At 37.0% G+C, this 14,451-nt stretch overlaps 3 protein-coding genes across 5 annotated transcripts; 1 reads left to right on the top strand and 2 right to left on the bottom strand.

Moving 5' to 3' along the window:
• Positions 1-538: 538 nt before the first annotated feature.
• LOC146316556 (cAMP-regulated phosphoprotein 19-like) lies at positions 539-3,024 on the bottom strand. The gene is made up of 3 exons (XM_084734919.1): positions 2,835-3,024; positions 2,183-2,305; positions 539-1,714 (listed from the first exon to the last, which is right to left on the bottom strand). Exons 1-3 carry the CDS (start codon positions 2,877-2,879, stop codon positions 1,544-1,546), a joined length of 339 nt encoding a protein of 112 aa, XP_084591045.1. The 5' UTR covers positions 2,880-3,024; the 3' UTR covers positions 539-1,543.
• A 1,618-nt stretch (positions 3,025-4,642) lies between these two features.
• rsl24d1 (ribosomal L24 domain containing 1) lies at positions 4,643-6,677 on the bottom strand. The gene is made up of 6 exons (XM_084734918.1): positions 6,519-6,677; positions 5,617-5,730; positions 5,458-5,530; positions 5,291-5,354; positions 5,081-5,166; positions 4,643-4,775 (listed from the first exon to the last, which is right to left on the bottom strand). The coding sequence occupies exons 1-6, from the start codon at positions 6,597-6,599 to the stop codon at positions 4,699-4,701; spliced, it is 495 nt and encodes a 164-aa protein (XP_084591044.1). The 5' UTR covers positions 6,600-6,677; the 3' UTR covers positions 4,643-4,698.
• A 1,053-nt stretch (positions 6,678-7,730) lies between these two features.
• On the top strand, positions 7,731-14,414 carry tdg.1 (thymine DNA glycosylase, tandem duplicate 1). Of its 3 annotated transcripts, XM_084734916.1 has the most exons (11): positions 7,731-7,864; positions 8,533-8,607; positions 9,806-9,972; positions 10,399-10,691; positions 10,789-10,858; positions 11,211-11,346; positions 11,696-11,778; positions 11,871-11,965; positions 12,310-12,481; positions 12,799-12,951; positions 13,623-14,414. In XM_084734916.1, exons 2-11 carry the CDS (start codon positions 8,549-8,551, stop codon positions 13,748-13,750), a joined length of 1,356 nt encoding a protein of 451 aa, XP_084591042.1. In that variant the 5' UTR covers positions 7,731-7,864; positions 8,533-8,548; the 3' UTR covers positions 13,751-14,414. The 3 variants fall into 3 exon arrangements, with proteins under 3 accessions (XP_084591042.1, XP_084591043.1, XP_084591041.1); XM_084734917.1 differs by lacking the exon at positions 8,533-8,607 and having other exon boundaries at positions 7,733-7,864; XM_084734915.1 differs by lacking the exon at positions 7,731-7,864 and having other exon boundaries at positions 8,516-8,607.
• The last annotated feature ends 37 nt before the right edge of the window (positions 14,415-14,451 follow it).

Below are 14,451 nucleotides of genomic sequence, written 5' to 3'. Positions count from 1 at the left end.
CAACATTTAACCCTTAATTGTGGTCTTGTTATCCTGAGTATGTTATAATTCTTTGCCATTTTCTTTTATTTGTGCCTTTTTGATTTTAAATACTGGGTAAAATTAGCCTTTTCCCTCCCACTCACTCCCTAAGGCCCACCTCTTCTTAAGTACAGCATTAAATAGACAGCATTTTTGAGGTACTGACCCTTGAGAGTTCCATTTGTAAGACTTTTACACCTCTTGCTACATTTCAGATTAAAATGTAGGTACTTTACTCAAGTGTTTGACAGCATTTACTTGGCAGAGTAAGGTTTTAGTGAACTTGCTTTGCCATTAATCAAGTACACATAGTGGTTACCTTAAATGTTGGAATGTATGTCAATAGGCCATAACAAAAACTGAAAACATATTAAGATAATTTAATTAATAGTGGATAATATATAATGTCCAATATAAACTGGGCTCTTTGAAGTGCAGGTAGCTTTCTCATTTAGTAACATTTGAGTGTAGAAATAAATGCAAAGACACATTCAATTGAATACGTGTACTTATAAGATATTATGCAAAACTATTTTATTTACAAAACAAATGGCACAGTGTGACTGCACAGTAGATGCACATGCACACTCCAGACATGTCAAGGGAGTTTCTTTCCATAAAATCCTACAGTAACTGATTCCAGTCAGACAGTGACAGACATTTCAGGCAAAATTCACAACTAAGATTCTCACTGAGGGAGCAAATATTGCTCAAGAGGGTTCATTACTTTTAAGGCCATTTTAGAGGTCAGGATGAGATGGAGACCAGCAGCAAGTGTTTGCAAACCAATGTCACTAAAATGAATTAAAATACGACTGACTACAAAGTATTGTGATCTAATCTTCAGCGCTTTGAAAGCACAGAATCAAACAGCTTCACAGAGAGAGGAGGGGACCCACAATCAAGTATTAGAAAGCAAAAACAAAGCAGGATTATTTCACTTTTCACTATTTGAATAGACATGCCTCCATATGAGCCAGTAAATACAAAAAATGGTTTCAATTACCGAGGCATATCTGTAAATTACAGTTAACCTCACAGACACATCAATACAAACTCTGATCACATTTTCTCTGTGTCTCAAGTATTTCTGCCCCTGTAATTGTTGGTAACATGGTGGAACAAGATTCCTTTGTGGTGATGAAAACAGATCATCTGCGCAGGCTCTTCAGCTGCTGTTGGACATGCAATTTGCATGGAGGCATACATTCTTAAAAGTGAAAACACACTGTGAAAATAAGATAGCACTAACATCCATTCATATTTACGAGTGTGATATCGTTTTCATAAGTCTTTTTTTTACAATCTTCAGAAACATTTTCAACTACTGCTTTGTTAGATTTAACTCACACACAATTCAGTGTCTGATTCAGTGACAGTTGCCAATTTTCCTCAAGACTCTGACTTGGTACATAACTTGTTCTTATACATACAAAGGTGAAAAATAAACAAAAAACGTAAACGGCAGGTAGATATGAAAAGGGGGGGTTGGAATGGTAACAAAACAGTAAATAGAAAACCTTCAACCAGCCAATTTGCTGGTCACAATTGATGTCTTTCTCTGAGGCAGGTCCTGAGGAGTTGGGATGTGCCCGCCTGTGATCTCAGTCTTCTCCGTTGGGGCTGATGGCAACTGTTTATTCTTCATCTTTGCCTTTGCCATATTGTAGTCACCAGAGTCAAAGTACTTTTGCTGAAATAAACAAGAAGGCATAAAGTGGGAATACTGCAAGTCTGGCACTGTTGAAATCAGTGGCTAGAAGGAGAGTAAGAAAATACTGATACACTGAAAGGAGAAATATGTAAGATCATAGCATTCAAAAATGAGAACTGCAGTCCAAATAGTGAGCTGGAACATATTAATATTTTGGCCAAAATATTGTAAAACTTCGTGGCAGTTGTTAATTCTGTGTTGCATCTCAACCCTTGACCATTAGATATCAGTATTGTTAACTAGCTTCACTGTTTTGAAAGTATAAACAAGTATAAGTTTTAGCTCATATTGTATGAATTGTTCTCCAAACTATGACAGTTTTACAAAAGTTAGATCTTAAAAAAAATAGCAATATATCACAGCATACTGAATTGTAAATCCTGTATTGTCATGTATCTTACTAATACACAGCCCTCGTAGCTCGCAAAGTTTAGGTATGAAACGCACCCCCTTTGTAAGTCTTTTCCTGAGAAGGTCTGAGCCTCCAGGCTTGACTCCAAGGTTAGGATACCTGGCCTTCAGTTTGGCCTCCTCTGCCTTTTCTGGACTTATTACTTTGTCCTCCATTTCCTGTTGAAAGAGCAGACTGTGAGGTTGGCAAATGCACCACTTAGCTGACTTGCTGGGAGAAAAACTGTCAAATTTCGTTACAAGTGCCCATGACATGAATGACCATTAAATATGCTGTATGTATTCTGACAGCAGCAGCAGTTAAAGCGAACAATACTACTGTTTATGTTGCATGATATGCAGGCGCCGCCATGAGGGATAACTAACTAGTGTTTTCACTAGCATTATTCTTGCCATTTAACTTAGCATGTTTAGCTACAGCCTTAGCCAGTGTTATCTATCAATCAAGTAACAAGTGATTGCAGCCATCTACTCGTTGGTCCCAAATCATCAGGGGTTGTTTTGCTTCGCCAAGAAACGCTGTTAGCTAATTAGCGGTAGCTAAGCATCGCTGATTATATTAAGCAACAGTGGCATGCTAGCTACTGGCTAACTAGCTTTGCAGCTAGCCGCTTGCTAATCCACCAGATTCGACGTGCTAGTAGCAGCGGCTAACTGGTTACATTTTAAGTTTGTCGGTTCAGTTTACCTGCTGTTCTTCACAAGTCCTCGTTCCTTCAACCTCCTCGGACATGGCTGTAACGAATCCTTGCTCCTGCTCGCAAAACTGGATGTACCCGTCCAAGCAGCTCCTCTAGAAGATGAAAGGTGGAGCTGGCAGCGACTAGGCGGGCGAGGGCAGGCAGGAGCCTGTCATGATGCAGCCTGTGCAGCAACAGGCCGGTTAATCGATGCCAGAGATACAGATGGAAACAGAGACTGGGACCAGCATATCAATTTAATACACAGTTTAAATTGACACGGGGTTAGTTGATGAACAAACATTTAAATAACGTTATTTGTCAGATAAAGTGGATAAACATTTCAATGCCCATAACTAATCGTTCTTTGAAGTTCCTTATTTTCAAATCAAGTTAACTTTATTAAATTAACTTGCAATGATTGAGAGATAAATCAGATAGTTTACTGCATTTAAGATACATCATCATATGAAATGCTCTGACAAATTAACTTGTATATTTATGATACAATTACTGGTTTACACTTTTATGCTTTGAAAGGCAAGTGACTCAAAATCTTAATCTGTAGAGGAGAGTGGGGTAAGATGAGCCACATTTTACTTAGAGTCCACTAGGCAAGAAAATGAGACAGAAGAACAATGAATGTATTTACACTTATTTCTTATTTCTGTTTCCTATCAGTTGAAATTATAGGAAAGCATCTATGACAAAAGACCCTGAAAACATGACCTTAAAAAAAGTGCTCCTTTGCTTCTACTAGTTGCTGTTCAAGTTGATCCGAGTCTGTGGGTAAGTTGAGCCTTCTGTGTGTAAACTGACCATTCAACTTTCAAGTTTAAACCTGAGAATTATTTTTAAAAAATCTATTTATCTCTTTTATATAAGTTATTAATACATTTCCAATTTCCAAATAGTTGTATGTCCCAATATGTACCAATTGCACATGTAAAAATTAGTACAGTGGTTCAAATAGTGAGGTGGAGCCATAGACTGTATATTAAATAGGTTGAAATCCTATTTAATATATGATCCTGTTATCCTGAAAACAAAAGGTCACTGCTCTGAAAATACACACTTTGGGTTCAGTAGCTGCCTGTCAGACGTCATTCAACATGGTGCTTAGTTTAACCGTTGTAAACATCCACTCCTTCTACAACATTATTAAAGAGTTCTTACAACTCGTCAACAGACATTTACTCATTCTGAATTAATCTGTTACGGGCAAACAACAGTTGTTTCAGCCCACAATAGAAATTTCAATGAGGCTGAAGCATTTTTATCAGAGAAGCGAGTATTTCAACTTAATATTTTCTTGATCTCTGATGACACATCATGGTCATTTTATGTTTTATGACAATAAATGTATAATAGATTTGTCCTTTAAACAACATATAACCAACCAAAAAAAAACATTAAAACATCATCTTAAGATTTGGATTTTGCACCCCGACTTCTACACCGTCATCAATATGGACAGCTGTCTGCATTTTTACGATTGTGTTGCTACAACTTACCCACCTTCATATCCAACTTAATGTCACAGAAAATCAACAGACAAGCAATTCCCAAAATTCCTTTTTTTTTGTTTTTATTTACTGGTTAACATTTTCTGCATTACTGTAATACACTATTATACTCTGCAACTGGATGGAGTTAATTCTTAACAGCCACAACGGCCACTCAGAAACCATCAACAGGGAGATAAGTGGTTGACTGCTGCTGCTTTGGAGATCTTTTGTTGCGTCCATGCTTTCAGTGTTTGTATTTCAATTTAAAACCGAATACATTACGGTGTTCCATATCAGCCATGTGGAAATTTTAATTCCTTGCTCACGAGTTTAATAACACAAACAAAACCCAGTGGGTGTAAGGTTAATTATCTTCATCCCCCATGTCCACGTCTTCTTGTAACTTCTGCACCATTTTGGCTTCCATTTGTTTGGCTTTTCCTGTAAACAAAACATAAAGATGAAATGTGAACAATGCTGAAATAACACCTTAGAAATCTTAAGGACACTCATTATTAAGTATTTTATGCATTTACAATTGGATTTTCTTTTCAATAATCCCTTAACTGATTATATGAAAAATTCACATTTCATTACAATTGCTGTCCACCTCTGAAGAGATGGGCTGTACTGTGTGCATGTGTGTCTGTTGTTGTCACTGTGAACTGTATCTCATGTGTATTAAAATCAGTGTCATCAATTCAAATTCTTCTGTATAACTCTGCTGGTTGATGAAAAATCCTTACCTGCATGAGGTGCTTTGATAAGGTGAATATTTTTCTTGACTTCGTTGATGGCCTCTTCTTTTTCCAACTGTTTGCCCTTCTTTAATCTATAAAGTGGAGATAAAACAACATTAAAGGCAAGACAAAAACTGTCAATACCAAATTTATTATACAACATTAAAGTTATTCAATAAACTAGGCTTGAAAAGGAACACAAAATGGCTTGCTTACCTGTTCATGATAAATCTTGCCTGTCGTTTCTGTTTTATTTCTTCCACCCTCTTCATTGCTTCCACTGTAGAAATTAAAAGTGACACATGACACTTCAGTTTAAAAAAAAATCAAAAGACAAAACACGTTCACAGCAAGCAGGTGAGACAAATAAATGTATACATTACCTGTCTTCTCCCAGAGCTCCCTGTTGTACTTAACAGGTATGTTTCTGCGTTTCTCGAACTCCAAAGAGTTATCCTGAAACAAATGATGTTTGTTGGATAAATAACAGTAAAACTATTTTAATGACTTTGAGGTAAGTGCTCTATGAATAACCAACTCACCACTGTCAACTCCTTTCCTGAAGCCTTTCTGAATGCTTTGGTCCATCTTGTTTTTCTTGGGTTACGCTTCTTCTTGAAGTTCTTGATGCATTTTGATCTGCAGAATCTGAATGTCTACAAAGAGACAGAAAAACACATGATATGTGAAAAGAATAAAACAAAACATTACAATCATATAATACTTTTCAATAACTTAAGTTTAAAATAAGTAGCTAGTTAATAGTTACTTAAATTAATTATGCATCACATTTCAAAAATATTACAAAATAATTTACATAAAAAAACAATGAAAGTAAATAAAATCCACAACAAGATACAAAATTAGACATTAGTTAGACCATTAGTTCAGAAAGAGCAATAAAATAAAATACTCTATACTTAACACTTACCACAAGAATATACAAACAAACTAAACGTGTATGGCTTTTAAGACTAATGAAAAGTTCAAAAATATTCTGAAAATCTCCAAACATCAGAAGCTTTACAAAGAATACAGACATGTTATATGTTAGTATTTTTAGAGATGTGTTTAGAATTTGTCCACAGGCTGTTGTTTTCCAGTGTAACTTCAGAGGGCGCCATTACTCTGCGAGCTACACCTAAGGCCCTGCTAATTAAATGTCCGACCGCTGCATCAACTCGATTTTTAATAAAGGCAGCATCGATCTAGCCTTTCGTAAATTATTTCGTTACCTTCACGTATGACGTTTCTGTCTATTGAGGCAGATAACCATCTCGTTGAGTAATTTACCGTCTGTCAGCTGCTAAAAACCTTCTTCATCACACGTGATTGCGTACACGTTATGTTAGCAGGCTAACGTTAGCTTTCTAGCTAACAGGCAGTCAAACATGAGCTTCTGTTAAACTTACAAGGTTATTCAGAGACAAAAACAGTGTCATACCTTACAGTCGTTCCGTACAAACATCGCCCCATGTCCGGGGTACACTGGTCCCGAGCAGAAATAACACTTTTCGATGCGCATTTTCACAGCGAAGGTGCTGCGTGCGACGAGTGATAAAAACAAGACCGCCCCGTGTCTTTTTCTTCTGCCTCATTCAATCTCACAGCTGAAGCCACTAGTGACGATGTGCTGCCCCCTGCAGCTGGATTTTATGTTACATGGCTCAAAGTTTCCTCTTAAAAACATATGCCGTGGTTCAGTGCATAACTTTTGAACATTTTAGAAAATTACCCCCCACACACACACTTCTACTTGTAACTGTTTTACATAGCAATACTTTATTTTTTGGTTTTGATTGTTTAGCAAACTGTCCACCTTAATTAAAACATTATTTTATATAACTGTATTTTATGTAGCATTTTATTTATGTCAGTCGATCAGTCAACCAGATTGTCTTTACATCCTTCACATCCATTATACCATTATCCATTATATATACTCAGGTATATATAATGACATTCAATGATCTCATTTCCTTAAGGCCAGTGAGTCACAAAAATTCCATGGAGCCAAAATGTTTCAGAATTTGAATCTTTCAAATCATCAGCCTCTAGTCTTCTGCTCTTAAAACGTCCTTTTCACAACCTCCTTTGATCCTGTTAAAATCTGCTTTCAGGTCTTGTTATTGTAATTTTATTTTATTTGTTTTAATAAATTCTGTGTTAAAAACATGGTAGGGGAAATAACATCTGCAACTGCAAGTGAAAGGGTGAGAGAAAGAAATAAAAAATAAAACAGAAATACAAAATTCTAGTTTCAAAAAGTAAATAAATAATAAGAAAGAAAAAATAATAAAGGCACAATTTGTAATTGCATAATTTACATACATATAAACACAGGCTAATAATAAATGAACAACCCTACAAACATAACCCTTTAAACAACTCAGCCAATAGAAAACGAATCTCATGGAGTTTAAAAAGCTGAGTAGCTCATACCAGTGCTAAGATGGGTGCATAGCTTTCTTTTTTTTTCAATTTTATCGTGCCATTTTGAGTTAAAACATCACATTCAAACGGGTTTATTACATATATTTATAAAATATTCAACAGTCTACGATATGATTATTTGAATAATTTTTCTTGTATATAGTAAAACATATTTTTTTCTCTGTACACCCCCGCTTCTCAGACATGAGATCTTCCGGTGTCAAAGTTGACCGGCAGTGCTGTCATGTCTTTGTTGCCTGTGTTGCACCTCGTATAGACCGAATAGAAGAACGGGATAGATGGAAAATAAACAGTTGTCTCTACAGACGAAGCTAAGTTAAACCTTGCCCAGAACAGGTTCGTTTATTGTTTTTACATAATGGTAAATTATGTACAATTTTTTTTTACGGGAAATCTCAGTGGAAGCGGAACCATTCATCCACGCTAAGTTAGCTGATCGGCTAACTGTAGTCTAGCTAACATTAGCTGCACTTGTGGCACTGCTGCTCAATTGCTGTTTACAGAACCATTCGTATTATCAACCGGAGCATGAAGCATATATAGTTGAAATTATGTAGCTACAAACTTCTGCCTTTACCCCCTAACAGTTTATTATAAACCTGTTTTAAAGTGGCAGGTTGATAACTGTTTTTCATTTGATTTTAGCGTTAGCTTGTTAGTTAGCATAGCCATGGAAGAAGGGGGAAACATTTTAGCAGGTTTAGATGTGTAACTCAACCAAGTAGCAAAATGTGGAGTTTATATCTGCTGTTGTAATTTTAATAAAATAAGGTCTACAAAAGGGTGTTTAATTTGGGTTTAATGTGTTATCACCTTCTAAGTTGTCCTTTGTTGCTATTGTTTATGTTATGGTTCATCTTTTGCTGCTAAATCCACAGTTTTCTCTACAATGCCCTGGCACATGCATTCAGTTTCATACACTGCCAGACTCTATAATATACTAAACCACATGTACATCCCTTAGTTATGTTTCCTAAACATCCATATTGATTTATTTAATAAAGTCAAACCACCCAAAAGATGGAAGAAAAGCTGAATGGATCATTCCCTGTTGTCTCACCGGAGTATCTTCAACAGTGGTGAGTCTTCCTCCTCACCCCAATGTGGCCATACAGGAGTCTGATTATGTCAGCAAAGCTCTGAATGGCAAAGTGTGATTAAAATGAAATGAAAGCATGTGCACCCAGTTGCTCCTTTAACTTTTGTTTTATCATTGTCTTCATTATATGCCATTTGTTTTGCGAATGATAATTTCCACTGCTGTGCATATTGTTTTGTTGTAGCTTGATAAAATTTAACTGAAATTTAAGTCAGGGAGAACAAAGAAAAACTCCTTGTCGGTGGAATCGCTCATCTTTCCCCTTAATATAATGTGAAACTTTGTTGACTAACTAACTGTGGGTTTCCATGTGTCATGAAATTAAGTACTTGATATACCGATCAGTCTGTCAACTGCATGGACTTACACACATTACACATTTTCAGAACAGATATACACCCACTGCCAGTTTATTAGGTTCCCCTAGTGACAATTAATGCAGACCCTGGCAGACAGTGGTTGACCAACATTGCCTTTTCAATGGGCAATGCTGATATTTAGAGAGTCAGAAATATGTTAACATTTAGAAAAGATGATGGTGATTGAGCAAATTTAGGCAAATGTTTACAGCAGTATGCATGGGTGTTGTAGTACAGGGCTTAAAACTAAACTTTTTCACCACCTTCCCAAAACTGACAAAGGGGAGTGAATACTAACATTGGTCCACAGCAGCTACATTGATTAGGCTGCCTGCAGATGTGTCTGCAGTCATTTATGTTTTATCAGCCTTGTGAGTACAGGCATCATCCAATGCCAGTTATCTCAAAATACTAGATGACTGGCTTGTTTAAACGACCAAACTATTGATTGGTAAATACCATTTACTGATCAGCAGACAAACAATGTTTTGCCAGTTCATTAAATGAATCTAATATTGTATCTATAAACTGATAAACAACTCATAATTAAGCCTCATATTAACCTCATTAAGTTTGCTTACGATAAACTGACAAGGATTAGGCCTAACCGACTCCAAACAGTTACTGGAGAAAGGCCATCAGTTGTTTATTAATTTATAATCACGTTATTATTACAGAAAACAGCCAAACAAAACAAAAAGCGCATAGGTCACACAGCACACTGGTTTAACACGGCTTTAACCCCACAGCACATCCCACTGCCGTCTCACTTTTTTTGTTGCCTCTTGTCTTTTTTTAAAAAATATTCCTCCACCACAGGGTTCAGTCTGCACAGCAGTTTCAAGCTCTCCAGGCACAATACTCAGGCTTCAACCCCAACCATCAGTTTCACAACGTGGAGGGGCAGACAGGAGAGGCAGCCATGGCACACATGGCTAATCCAGAACCCATGATGGAACAGCAGGAACCTGCCAACCTGGCAAAACGTACTGTGATCCTTTTTGAATTAAGCATCCTCATATATGTATATAGACCAGCTGGTTCTTGGTCAGGTCCCAGATTTCTTAATTTGTCATAACATGTTGACCCTGTGTATAAATTGTGGGTCTGCACAATTGTGAGATTTGATCTTTCTTTGAAATACTGCATGGCAACAAGCTTTTGGAGCTTTCTGGAAGTTAATAACAGCTTTGTGAAAATATGTATTTGGGTTTCTTAAATATTTTTTAATAATACTGTGTTTTTATTTAAGTTTGATATGCTTTAAAACACTCCAAAAATTAAATTAAATTGAGTAATATTAAGGTACGATAGTATATAAATGCAATCTGTCAACAGTTCAAAGAAGTGCAAAGGAAACAGTGCAAGTTCAGACAATTCTTTTGTTTGATTTTACCTCTGTTTTTTTGTAGCTGCAGCCAAAAAGAGAGGCAGACCAGCTCAACCGAAGGAACCCAAGGCACCCAAACCACCAAAAGTCCCAAAGGCTCCAAAGCCACCAAAGGACCCAAATGCACCTAAAGCCAAACCTGGTCCGAAGCCTAAGAAGGCTGCTGAGGCTCAGGCAGATGGCAAGCAAGAGAAGATTGATGAGAGCTTCAAGAAGGTGAAGAGGAAAGTTGACCGCTTCAAGGGAATGTCAGAGGAGGAAGTGATGAAAAAAACTCTACCAGACCTGCTGGATTACAACCTGGACTATGTCATTGTAAGGGGCTTTTTTCCATATGTTTAACAGCAAAACCAAGCACTGTGTTATTTGGAATAAATTTGTAAGTTTTAAAAACGTGCTGTTTTGCTTTCAGATTGGTATTAATCCAGGACTAATGGCAGCTTACATTGGACGGTGGTTTCCAGGTCCTGGAAATCATTTTTGTAAGTATCATGACAAGAATGATTTTGAGTTGTGTAATAGAGAAAAATGCTTCCTGTGCTCATCTGCAAACATGATCAGTGATGGAAAATACTTTTGATTGTCCAAAATACAAAAGATATATATATATATATATATATATATATATATATATATATATATATATACATATATATATATGGTTGCAGTTCTTCATTGCTCTCAGTTTTGTAAGAATACTGGATTCTTGGTCATGATTCTCTCACACAATTGTTTTCTCTTTTTTTTATTGCACTCTTAGATGCACAAGTTGAAAAAAAATGGATAGGGCTATAAAAAGGCCACATAAACCATTGGCTAACATTTTAATTTCAGGGAAGTGCCTGTTTCTGTCTGGATTTACTGAAGAGCAGCTCAACCACATGCATGACACCACACTGCCTGTCAAATACAAAATGGGCTTCACCAACATGGTGGCCAGGGCGACACCAGGGAGCAAAGACCTCTCAAGGTAGGCCTGTGAACTGTCAGGAAAAGGGACATGCAAGATGCATCAGTGGCATAAATCATGGATTTTGATTGGATTACTCACCACTATGTTTGATGTTATTCAATATAGTAAAAAGTACCATTGTATCAGTGCATGTTTGTGGTAAAGATCAAAACAAACAGAACACAGGGACTCACAGATATGACATTTTACTTGTGGGTGTCAGTTTGTTTTGTTTTGATGTGACTGGGGCTAGAAAATCTATATTTAGGGCAAAGGGGCACCCTGAGTTGTGCCAAAGTTGGATGAGATGGATGGATTTGTTGCAACACTGTATTTTAACCATTTTTCTTTTGTTTCATCTCAACAGTAAAGAATTACGTGAAGGAGGCAAAATTCTTGTTGAGAAACTAAAGAAATTCAAACCTCTTATTGCAGTTTTCAATGGAAAATGTAAGAATTTTTGTACTGCAGAGCAACAGTTACAGTTAAATTATTTGTTTATGTGAATTAAAGTAATATTTTTCTGTTTTTTTTTCTCCAAGGCATTTATGAAATGTTCTGCAGAGAGCTATTTGGTAAAAAACCACAGAAACTTGAATTCGGTTTGCAGCCACACAAGATTCCCGACTGTGACGTGGTGAGCACCTGGCTGCTTTGCATCTTCATCATGGATTCCTCAAATATTGATGAAAGTTAACCTCATTTTCCAAATTTTCAGCTGACCGCAGAGACTTAATGTTCAAATATTGTCCGTTAAGTAAATAATGGGTCAGATCAGTACTTTATACCATTTGTAATCTGAATCAGCACTGAAAATGAGACAGAGGTGCAGATATTCTGTAAATATTTTAATAACCATAGTAGTTTACATGAACGAAGAGATGTCAGTTTAGAAAATGAGAACTTTCAACCACACTACAGCGATTCTTATCTGTCTGTTAACTTTAAAGACTTGGTCTGACAGTGATCTCCTCTTCACAGGCTCTGTATCTGATGCCTTCGTCCAGCGCTCGTTGTGCTCAGTTCCCTCGTGCTCAGGACAAAGTCCACTTCTACATCAAACTGAGGGAGCTCAGAGATCAGCTGAAGGGCGTCCAAAAAAGCACTGAGATTGAGGAGGTTAACTACTCGTTTGACCTGCAGTTGGCAAAGGGTAAGCACAGACATGGATGAATGGACATATTTTGTTTACATTTAAGTGATCCAACCTGTATTTAACCACCAAGTGGACGTTAAAACTCTTTTTCTTAAGTGAAACTAGAAAGCAGCGTTGTGACATACAGACTCAATAAAGCTATCACCAAAAGTTGAAATAATTAGTTTCCTCACTTCTAGTGCAGTGAAGAATTAGGCTTTGAAGTTAGTATGTAGGTTTATACATCCTGATATTAAAATTCTGCCTTTTTAGTTTGATCTCTGGTTCCAGATCAGATAATGTTTGGTAAATCTTCCCTATTTTTTCATCAACAGAGGACGCCAAGAGGATGGCGATCAAGGAGGAGCAGTACGATCCTGGTTATGAAGATGCCTACGGTGGAGCATATGCAGAGAGAGGACCTGAAGTGGGCCAGGCTCAAAGTCAGACTAACGGTCATTGTACATTCTCGTCTGTAGAAAACAGAGGTAACACACACAGATACACACACACACACACAGAACTGAAACAGTACTCTTCACATTTGATTCAACTCATCAGTCAGGGTGCAGCATGGTGTCATGGTCCTGACACACATTTTAATCGTATTTTTAGGTAAATATTTCTGCAAAGTTTCTGAGTTCAGCTGTGATTGGAACAGTCAGTATTTGTTTACATAAACTTAAATAAGCAGGTTACAGCTGGATTTCTGCAGTAAGCTGATTTCTTAAACATGTACATGAGTTAGGGTTCTGTAATCAGGGTAAGAGATTCTCCTTCTCCTGAGGCCTGTACTGCACTCTACTATTTCTGATATCCAATCCAGTGATTTTGGCCAGGGACCGATACTGTTTATCACTGCGGTTCATCCCTGAAAAATGATATTTGGTACGGCCCTGCCAGGTAGTCTAATATTCTGATTCTTCTTTAACATGACGTCTTGTGTGCATGTAAGCATACTCCTTGATAAAAGGAGCCATAGCTTCTGATTGGTTTATTAGAAGGGACAAACAACTGGGCAGCAAAATATGACACTTTCTATATTGGCAATGACTTTCCTCCTGAATTGATTGAGTATCAATAATAATATGACATCAGTATGTCAGTTGTGTCCGGTTATCCTCAGCAGAGGGCTTCAGTGTGTGTTTTCTGTCTTCAGAAGGAGCACAGGAGGCAGCCACATCACAAATGGCAGAAGGCCAGCTCCCAGACGGACAGTGGATGACACAGTCCTTCGCAGATCAGATCCCAGACATCAGCGGTGGACCGAAGGACTGCGGTGTATAAGAAAAAGTCAGGTTTTAGATTTTTGTTTTTATTAGGATCCGAGTGGGATATACACACCTAGATGGACTTTTTAGAGATTTTGCAGAATATTCTTTCTGCACCTTTTTTGTGGTCTTGTATACATGTATGATGATCTTCACGGCAGTCTTTTTAAATATGTGAAATCAGGGACTTGACAATGATGCTTGACTGTCCTTGGAGATGTATTTAAATGTTTGTTTTGCCTTTGTACTGTACTGTACCATACTGCACTGTGAGGCAGTAATTGTAAACATTCACATCTACTGTTCTGACAGTAGGTAAAACTCCAGATGGTTATTTTATAAGCTTGAATGATCAGTGTGAGCCTGTATGATCCTCTGTGTGAACTGAGGGTTTCGTTAGCATTAATCTTTTACATTCATGGTGCTATGAATTAATCACAATGCAAAGTGATCACTCTGTGAAACCAGACTCAACATGGATGTCAGGGATTTTACTGGCAAGCCTTTTAACATAATGTTACAAAACTCAACCAGGTTTTTATTTTAAACTTTGCTATTATCACTGTTTTACTTTAGGAATTTTTAGAATTATGTTTTGTATAGTTATGAAAATGTCATTCACAAGGAATTTTATGAAACATTTGCCCATTAAAAGTCCTGATGATGCCTTTTCTATATAATTGTATTACCTTTCAGTCATTTTTGTTATTAAGCATA

Source organism: Lutjanus erythropterus, chromosome 13, assembly GCF_056507025.1.
Source record: "Lutjanus erythropterus isolate fLutEry1 chromosome 13, fLutEry1.hap2, whole genome shotgun sequence".
Taxonomy (NCBI): domain Eukaryota; kingdom Metazoa; phylum Chordata; class Actinopteri; order Lutjaniformes; family Lutjanidae; genus Lutjanus; species Lutjanus erythropterus.
This window is presented reverse-complemented; position numbering and strand designations above follow the sequence as displayed.

Bases quoted from the DNA above. Each gene is read 5' to 3' on its own strand.
- LOC146316556 (XM_084734919.1), bottom strand. From the start codon at position 2,879: ATGTCCGAGGAGGTTGAAGGAACGAGGACTTGTGAAGAACAGCAG. The intron at 2,306-2,834 runs GTAAACTGAACC...CTCTTTCAACAG, and splicing joins GGACTTGTGAAGAACAGCAG to GAAATGGAGGACAAAGTAAT. The intron at 1,715-2,182 runs GTGCGTTTCATA...TGTTTATTTCAG, and splicing joins GGAAAAGACTTACAAAGGGG to CAAAAGTACTTTGACTCTGG.
- rsl24d1 (XM_084734918.1), bottom strand. From the start codon at position 6,599: ATGCGCATCGAAAAGTGTTATTTCTGCTCGGGACCAGTGTACCCCGGA. The intron at 5,731-6,518 runs GTATGACACTGT...GTCTCTTTGTAG, and splicing joins TTGTACGGAACGACTGTAAG to ACATTCAGATTCTGCAGATC. The intron at 5,167-5,290 runs GTAAGCAAGCCA...TCCACTTTATAG, and splicing joins GCAAGATTTATCATGAACAG to ATTAAAGAAGGGCAAACAGT.
- tdg.1 (XM_084734916.1), top strand. From the start codon at position 8,549: ATGGAAGAAAAGCTGAATGGATCATTCCCTGTTGTCTCACCGGAGTAT. The intron at 10,692-10,788 runs GTAAGGGGCTTT...TTTTGCTTTCAG, and splicing joins ACAACCTGGACTATGTCATT to ATTGGTATTAATCCAGGACT. The intron at 10,859-11,210 runs GTAAGTATCATG...TTTTAATTTCAG, and splicing joins AGGTCCTGGAAATCATTTTT to GGAAGTGCCTGTTTCTGTCT.